General features: G+C 43.1%; 1 protein-coding gene across 1 annotated transcript in view; it reads right to left on the bottom strand.

The window, feature by feature from the left end:
• Positions 1-9,589, bottom strand: part of LARS2 (leucyl-tRNA synthetase 2, mitochondrial) — a 255,884-nt gene that overhangs the window by 119,115 nt on the left and 127,180 nt on the right. Inside the window, exons 7-8 of the mRNA XM_006868824.1 lie at positions 4,203-4,310; positions 2,030-2,189 (exon numbers count right to left, since the gene is read on the bottom strand). Of these exons, the coding sequence (XP_006868886.1) occupies positions 2,030-2,189; positions 4,203-4,310 (268 nt within the window). The remainder of the gene's footprint in view (positions 1-2,029; positions 2,190-4,202; positions 4,311-9,589) is intronic.

Consider the following 9,589-nt stretch of genomic DNA (forward strand, 5'->3'; position numbering starts at 1 on the left):
TTTACATTCAACAAATCATACACCTTGTTTCATTAAAATGATTATAATCCCCTCCATGTACCATCAGTTAACAGTACTTCTCTTTATTCACTTTAGCATTTTTTTATACAAAAAACCCACCCCACTCAGGCATATATAATAATTTACACCTCCAAAGGGCACATTCTGCAAGTCTGCCTCCTGGCCACAAGCTCTTCCCCTGATGATCTTTCTTTGAAGATGTATCTTCCGTAGCTCTAGCTGTTCCAGGTTGGTCTGCTTGTTCTTACTAGTGGGAATGTCCCACCTCATAAGGCTCTGGATGGGACTCAGGATTCTGCCTAAGGTCCTATACTCTGCAAGGGCTTTGCAAGAGGTCTATTTCACTGGACAAGTTCTAGAACCCCTTTTAGGTATTCCAATCTTTATAGGCTGAGACGGGCTTACACATTTTTTGTAATCATGTTTCCCAACATTCCTTTCTATCCCACAAGTGTTTATTTTACAATAGTAGGCAAAGGAAACCAATATTTATAAAACAGTTAAGCATTTTAGTATTATTTCCCCTCTTGAAACTATGCCTAGATCCCTGTATCACAGAGCCCTGATGTTCCAAGCTTGAGCATGCATCACTATTTACCTCTGTCCTACTAAGGCCATGCAAACCTGTCTCAGTGTTCCCCTATCTATCTTGTTCTTCTGCTTCCTCTCCCTTTTTGTATTGCCCTCCCCAACACCCAAACTAACCCCCGCACATTCTTAAAGTAAACTCTCTCTTGAAAAGTTGTAAGCCAGCCACTTCGTGCATTTATAGCTCCTCCCGCCCCCACTATAGGTAGCCAGTGTCTAAGTTGCCCGTCCCTACCATCCCTCCCTGTAAACCAAAGGGATAGGTTTGATCCTTGATGTGAAGACTCCTTCCCTCTTGGTTGGTATTTTGAACTACTATATCCATAAGTTTAGGTTCATCAAATTGTAGCAACTGGCACTTGCTTCCTTTATCAAATTTCTTTATCGTCCTTTAATCAAGCTCTGATCATCAAGCCAACAAAGCTAGGTCAAATGGGTATTATCTGCAAGTTTGGCTGTTCTTGTGTGTCTCCCCTCACTTTGTATCAGCTGGACGCTTCACTCTCAGCTCTAGCACTCCATGGCTTGGTTACGGTCTGTGAGCTCAGGAGTTCCCAAGTCTTCCCCAATTTCGGACCAACCAGCCCTTCTTCTTCTCTTGCTCATCTCAAGGTCAACAAGAGTCTATGGAACCTGGTCGAATTCAGCCCATATCTTCATTACTGACTTTCTCGTGCTTCCACTCACATGTAGACCAACGTGGTCATCAGTGAGCTTCCATGCCTGCTCCTGTGTGCCCTCTGAGTTTCAGCCTTGGCGAGGGGTTTGTCCTGAAGGGACTTGATAGTTTGCTTTGATGGCTCCCCAGTGAACAGCTTGATTGTTATTATAATAGCTGTTTTTGTTGCTAGTCTTTCTTTCAGGACATAGCTTATTTTCCTCTAACCACTCCAGGCTGGTCACAAAGCAGATGTTTTAAAGACCTGTACTAAGCAGGACTTTGTTTGTCTGCTCTTGTGAATATTGTTGGAAAAGCTTCCTTTAATTCTCATAGGATTCCCGCTAGTCTCTATCAGTGTAATTTTACTTGATCATGCAATTACAAATTAAGCAGAAGAGTCTATTCCTATCAGAAAACAGCTTTACATTTAGGGTATATGAGGGGGCTTCAAAAAGTTCATGGAAAATGGAATAGGAAGACAATGGAATTTTTCTGTGAACTTTTGGAAGCTCCCTTGTATTTAACATCCAAGAGCTGAGCTTTCCATGGGTAGATTAAGCTGCAGACAAACTAGTAACTAAGAGTAAAACCAGGGGCAAGGAAGGCTGTGTTTTTAGAGCTCTATTTTAAGCTTCATGTTTTAAATTAAAAACAAGGCTTAGGGGAAGAACAAATGACACAAGACTGTGAATCTCTACGACATGCTCTCCAAACATAAGGCAGCAATCCTCCTATCTTTGCCTTAATGTGCCAACTCACCTGTGCCAGGGACAAGGGCCTTCTGGAAGGCTTCCTTCAGAGAGCTGTGCCCGTGCAACAGTCTGTGGCTAGGAGAGATGGCCACGTGGGAAGTGCCGTAAATGGCCTCGGGGGTGGCTGTGTAGGCCGTCAGCATTTCTGCTGTGACTTGCCCATCAACCTGGCAGGAGGAGAGCATAGTCAGTGCATTTCTCACCCTTCCTTTGAAATGTGCTGCTCCCCAGCTGCATCCTTTCCACCCTTTCCTCTGTACTCCCAAACAGCAGGGAGCAATTCTGATCACCTGCTCTGGGTGTTGGGGGTTGAGCTGGTGCCTAGCAGGGGCAGAAGTGGGTGGGAGAGAGAACCGAAGTACCATCTCTCTCAGAAGCTCGCCCTTCCCCAGTGCCCTCCACTAGGTACACTTTGCAGTACCAGATTGAAGGTGGCCAAAATCTATTTGGAATGATGTCTTTCCAGTTTTCATGGCATCTTAGTTGTAAATAAAAAAAAATAACCCTCAGTATTATATTGTTTCTGTCCTGAGAATGGAACAATATTTCCCTTAAGGATGTAGGACGATACTAAAATACACAGGCATTCTACTTTTCTAACTAGAAATCCTGTGGTTGAGATGCTTTTTGTTTTAAAGGGAGAGGAAGGATAACGGCTTGAGTTGAGCTCATGACTGAGTATGTCTAGGGCTGGTTCCAATACCTTTCAAGAACAGGCATCACTGAGTGCCAGTTGTGTGCCTAATCCAGGGGACACAGAAAGGAAAGGCATTCCTTCCTTCATGCACTTTTTCAACCACAGATAAATAGAGAGCCACTGATGTGAAGACATTCAGAGACAGCCTGAGCACCAATGAGGTACCACCTATGGGCCCAGGCTTGGACACAGACACAAGCCACATGGCCCTGCACTGGAAGACTGAGAATGCCTCCCTAGAGGCATTTAGAGGTGGGTCCAGGGATGGAGATGAAAACGTTTTCATAATAAAACACTGGGTGGGGTTGGGAGGAAACTATGTAAGACATTCTATGTGCAACAGCCAAGTGGAGACTTAGCATTCTTCACCCTGGATGGGGAGCAGAGGCCTCTGATGTGGGGATGGCACCCTAAAAAGATGGCCCTGATGCGTTTGAACAAAAGTCAGGACTGCAGAGAATTCCAGAATTCTCACATAGTCTCAGACAATTATTAAGAGAAACAGCGCAGTTCAGGATTTGCTCTTCAAAGAATACATTCCCTTATGCGGGGCTTTCCACAGTGACAACTGGAGAGAGCTGGATCACTTCTGTGAGTTGGTGGCACGAGGAACTTTAGGCTCAGTGACAAGCAACTGTGCTGTTGACACCATATACACTAAAGCACTAAAGAGCACTTGAGTTGGAGGTGGAAGGGTCTAGAAAAGCAGCAGGCTTATTTTCTCTCCTGGATGCTGCCTCCTTTTAACAATTTCGACTGGGACTAAGATGAGGAAAGAGTTTGCACTACTTACAGCACCTAGTTAGGAAACAGTCACAGAAACCCCTGCCATCAGTAGAGATGAGTTTTAGAGGCATCTTCTAAATGTGCAGGGTAGGTGGGCCTAAGTACTGACCTTACAGCAGTGCTTCATAGGCCACCTCAATTGATGCCTGGGTGACCACACAACCATTTGAAGCTATAAGCCTGGATGGTTAGCCTTTGCTCCCTTACCTTTTCACTTGCTTTGAGACATGGGTTCCTTTGAGGATACAACGAGCGTTAGGGCCCTCTCCTCAGGAAAATGTCCACACAAACATTATGTACTATTAATTTCAGAGAGCGTGCAGAGCTCTAGAAGATCATGGACTGTCCAATATGATAGCCAGTCGCAAGATGTGGCTAGTGATGTGCTTTAAGTGTAAAATACACAGCAGATCTCAGAGACTTTACACCAAAACAAGAACCTAAAGTCTCTCCTTAATAATTTTCTATATTGATCACATCTTCAAATGATTATATTTTGGGTATACTGGGTTAATAAAAATGTTATTAAAATTAATTTCACCAGTTTCTCTGAACTTTAAAAAGCATGCACCTCACATCGTCTTGGAATTGGACAGCATTGTGCTAGAGTCCCAATTGCTGCTCAATTTACTGAGTTCCAAAAACGTAAAAGGAGATCTTTGAGCATTAATTGCTGGAGAGGCTAGAACTTGATCACCTTTAATGTGAAGTCCAGATGGCAGCCCACACAGTCTCCAATCCAATGGGCCTGCATGCCTTTTATCCCATACCATTCCGGAAGGTCTGCCAAGGAATCCTGCATGGCCTGTGAGAATAAAAGGAGATTAGAAAGGTAAAAGCTCAGAGCCTCTTTATAAGATGGTAAAGTAAATGATTTGGGGGTGTAGCATGCAGGATAAGCACTGGACAACTAACCTCAAGGTTGGCAGCTCCTATCTACCAGCTGCTCCTCAAAAATCCTACACAAGGTTGCTCAGTTGGAACTGACTTGAAAGTATTTAACAAGGTATGTTTGAGGTCCTACTATGGCGCTATAGGATCAGCACTGAACTGCTAATCACAAGGTCGGTAGTTCAAGCCCAGCAATGGCTCCTCAAGTACCCTGTACAGGGTGGCTTTGAGTCGGCACTGATTGGACAGTACTTAACAACACCTACACCAATACCAAGGAAGAAAGGGGCAGTGGAGGCTCAGTGGTAGACTGCTCCCATCCCATGCAGTAGACTAGCTTTGATCCTGGTCAGTGCACCTCACATCACTCACCATATGTCTGTCAGCGGAGGCGTACATGCTGCTATGAAGCTGAACCAGGCTTCCAGACTAAGACACAGTAGGAAGAAAAGCCTGGTGATCTCCTTCTGAAAATCAGTCAGTAAAAATCCTATGGAACAAACAAGGGTCTGATTCCCCACGAATCCTAGGATGGCACTGAAGCAGGTAGTATTTCCTTCTGGTGTGCATGGGGCCTGGTATGTATGGATCCCACAGCAGCTTAGAACAACAGGAGATTAGATACGTCCAGTGAAGGTCACAAACAGATTTACTCATTGTGACTCAGACCCACCTCTCTCTCTTGAATGAACCCAGGTTACACGGAAGGAAGAAAATTAGCAAGAAAAGACCATGCGTAACATCTTGAGTGAATGTGTTCGGCACATCCCTTCCCACGTTCTGGGAACAAAGCAAATGAAGTTCAAAATGATGAATTTTGGAATTCTATGAGAAGCCATTCAGAGATATTCTACAACTCAAGGATATCATATGTTGTTGCTGTGAAGGGCCGTTGAGTCAGTTTTGATTCATAGGGACCCTGTATAGGGTTTCCAAGGAGCAACTGGTGAGTCTGAACCACTTTGTGGTTCAAACTGACACTCTGTGGTCCAGTGTTTTATCCCACAGTGCCACACCAGGACTCCATCGTATATGTTGTTAAGAACCATTGAGTAGGTTCCGACTCACTGCGACCCTGAATAGGATTTCCAAGGAATCGCTCATAAATCTGAATTGCTGACCTTGCAATTCCAACCAATCTTGCGACCCAGTGCATTACCTCACAGTGTCACACCAGGGCTCCATCGTATATAGAACATGACAAATTACAACTTTGCACATAACAAAATAAAAACTAGCATTGGGGAAACCATCACATTAACTTGTATAATCATATGCTATTTATCTTCATCATTATTTGTCTACTGGTAAGCATGATGTCCTACAAAAAAGGGGGTCTCTCTGTAAATGATTCTTTGTAGCCTTGAGTACAAGTCAGCCCTTATCATCTGATAATGGGGCATACTCTTTCAACAGATGGATTTAAAAGCAAATCACATATTTGCACTGTGAAAATTTCAATTTTGTGTTCTTAACTACAGTATGATTAATACTGGCAACATCATGATGTTTTACTTGTCTAGTGCTTTGTAACTCATGAAGCGCTTTTCTACACCTCTTCTCACATACTCTGGTAAGGTGGCTCATTTTCCGATGAATAAACTTATGCTGAAAGAAGTTGCATAGCCCAGTGCAAGGTCTCAGGACAGGATAAACTGGGACCTTGCACTGGGCTATGCAACTTCTTACCAGGACCTAGATTTACCAACAGTATTCTTTCTGCTACAGCAGAGACTCTTCCCTTATCATGTGACCTGTGCAGCAATAAACAACAGAAAACATTGTTCATATCTACCATATATCTATCTACCCATCTATTCTCATCTGTTCAGGGCAGTCAGGAAGCTTTAACATCCAGAAAAATTTTAAAAGGCTAAAATTGCGGCTAATGGACATCATCAAGCTGTTGAGCAACCTGGCGAGCCATTTGTTTATTCCACCACAATGCATTAACTACTCACCCCTCCACCCAGGCTTCCAGCTAGACACTGGGAGTAGGGGTGCCACAGTTTCTGCCACGAAGCACGAATCATGAGCAAATAGAGCTTGTTGCCGTTAGTGCAATTCAGTGCCCAATGCTGTTAGTGTCAAAGGAGATGAGCCAAGAAGACAAACGCGTGTGTGAAGGTAAGGAAGAAAAGCAGCAGAGGGAAGAACAGAGAGATACAAAAGAGCTAGGTAGGTAGACTGCAGAAGAGGAGAAGGACAGTTGCAGGGATGTGTGGGCAAGTTAAGAAAAACTTAAACGGGAAAAGGAAGGGAAAAGAAGGAGAAACTGAAAGCAGACAGGTAATGGAGAAATGATGCAGGTGAGGGAATAGAGGGAATGAATCTGAGGAAGGAGTTGAGACCATCGTGTAGTGTCCAGCAGCTAAAGAGCAGTGTCTGGCCTCTGTTGGGTGCAGTGAACAGCTGCTGAAATGAATCATTGGGCTTAATGTCAGTGTGGGCCTTTCTGCCATGTGCCTGTCAATCTTGAGCAACAAGCAAACCAAAGAGGGGACAGAACTCTCCTAATGTCAGGCTAGAAATCAGACGTGTGTGCGAACTGAAGAAAGGAGAGCATTGGAAAGCCTTGGTGATGAGCTTGATCGAGTTGCCCTTCAAATATAAGCTAACATTTAGGCTCAGTACAGATAGTTTCCTTTCTGTTCTGCTACCAACTAACTAGGACACCTGGGTGGCACAAATGGTTAACACTCTATTATGAGCCAGATGGTTGGTGGTTCAAACCCATGCAGAGATGCCTCAGAAGACAGGCCTGGCTATCACCTTCCAAAAGGTCACAGCCTTGAACATCCTCTGGAGCAATTCTACTCCGCTCATGTGGGTCCAACAAGTCAGAACTGACTGGACGGAAACCAACATAGACGAACCCACTGGATGTAGCACACTCGGCACAATCCTCAGTCAGTGCAAGGACCCAATAACCCAGTGTGTGTTTACAGAGTCAAGTTCAATGAAATGAGCCTCGGGTTCTTCCATGTCTGGACTGCACTTATTAAAGAGGAAAACGCTGTTTCTGAAATATGTCATCAACTAGAGGCTGTTGGTATTTAAAAATCTAACTGGTCAGCTGGAAAGGGAGATCAATGAAAATCAAATATGTGGGGAGAAAGATGCAAAATAATTTCAGGTATATTTTGATCTGCGCTTAAAACATTTTACGACAGTGATGAAACTATATTCTGTTATGTATGTCTGCCAAATCTCCAGGGTAGGATTAAGGTTATCTAGAGTTGTTGGTTTTAAGTCAAATAAGGAACAAATCAACATGTGCTAATATCAAACATAGATTACAACTTCTTTGTAGAAAATAAAGAATGCTTTCTGGTTACAAAGAAAGTTGTCCAGGGGACCATGATGCTTCTGTATTTGCCTGAGGGAAAAATCGTTAAGAGGGTGTGTGTGTGTGTGTGTGTGTGTGTGTGTGTGTGTGTGCTTTCAATCTCCTGATTGTTCACTTTGCTTCAACTGAACAATCAAGTTACTGAACAAAAGGCTTGCTTTCAGTTTCTTAAGAACACCATGCCTACCTCAGGACCTTGGTAAGTGCTATGTTCTTGTCCTGAACCACTGTCTTCTCACAAGTCTTGCCTAAGTGCTACTTCCTGAGAGAAGCTTGCCCCCGCCATTCAGTCTAAAGTAGGTGCCCCATGATGCATATCTCTAATTGTTCATGTCTCCTCTGGTTTAGATGCTGACTTGCTGACAACTAACTCTTCTGGGATGCTCCCTGAGGGCAAGAACAATGCTCGGGTTTGTCTATATCAGTGTAGGTTGTATCCTAAATCCATCACTTCTGAATGATCCATGTATACTTAACTATACTTAACATCACCTAGAATTTTGAGTACACTACAGGTACTTAATAAATACCATTGAATATACGAAAAGTGAACCGCCTGTCAAGATAGTGTAGAGACAAACCTCTTCCCTTTCTCTTCTCCTCTGCTAAGAGAACAAACCTGTTTATCAATATGAAATAGCCAAAGGTCTGCTTTCAACAGATCTTCCTGCTGGCTACAATGCCAAGTGTAGACAGGAGGCCTTGCCCTTCTGAAGCATAAAGCCCGGGGGGGCCTGACTCTTCAGTGAAGCCTTTGGTGACCTTTCAGTTTCACTGGCCCCCTTTCTTTCCCGTCCTCAGAGATCTCACAAGATCTCAACTCTCAGACAGTTCATCTGCAAACTTTTCACCTTAAGAAAAAGTTACAAAAAGACCAACAGACAAAGACAAATACAAAAAAACCAACTGATGCAGATGTCTTAGTTTCTTAGAGATGCTGGAAAAGAAACACCACAAGTGGATGACTTTAAAGAACAGAAAGTTATTGTCTCATAGCTCAGGAGGTGGGGGTCTGGATTCAGAGAGCGGCCTTGGAGGAAGGTCCTTCTTAGTCTGTTTCAGCTTCTAGATTCAGGGATGGGATCCTAGGCGATCTTACATGGCACCTACCTTCCTCAGCTGTGCTCACTTGTCTGTGTCTGTCCTACTCTTTGACAGATTTAGGATACACCCTACATGATAGAGTCTCATTAATATAACAAAGAAAGCCCTATTTCCAAACAGGATTATATCCACAGGTATATGGTCAGGATTCCAACGCATATTTTGGGGATATACAATTGAATCCATAACACCAGACTGAATTTTCACTGTGACCTTTGGGGTGTTTAAAATCACTCATGATTATCGTCTAAAAGCAGTATAAAATCTTAACTTATCAAAAAAAATAAAAACCAAACCTAAAATATATTTCTTTTGCAGTTTAAATGCATTTTGTTGGATACTAATTCCTTAGAAACATGCCTATTAATAGAAAACGATCCATATGAACACTCAGTAAACGAGAACATTAACTTGATTGAAAGCGCCTGTCCCCTAACTCTTTCAGATAAACAACAGCTCTCCACATAGTCCCTTTCTGGCTAACATAAATAGAACGTGAACTTGTAAAGCTATATATGCACATAATGATTGAAGAACTGCCCTGAAGACAAGTATTAGCAGGCATGAAGGAGCTTCTGTTATTGACAGCTCACACTTAAAAAGCTGGCTAATTTTAGTATGACCCCAAGGTTAATGGAAGTTTTGGAATGCAGTCTTTGTTATACTGTCCTAATGAAGCATACAAGATAAAAACAAATCAGTTGGTGGAGATAGCAACATATCATTGTTGTTGTTAAGTG

Source organism: Chrysochloris asiatica, unplaced genomic scaffold (assembly GCF_000296735.1).
Source record: "Chrysochloris asiatica unplaced genomic scaffold, ChrAsi1.0 scaffold00124, whole genome shotgun sequence".
Taxonomy (NCBI): Eukaryota; Metazoa; Chordata; class Mammalia; order Afrosoricida; family Chrysochloridae; genus Chrysochloris; species Chrysochloris asiatica.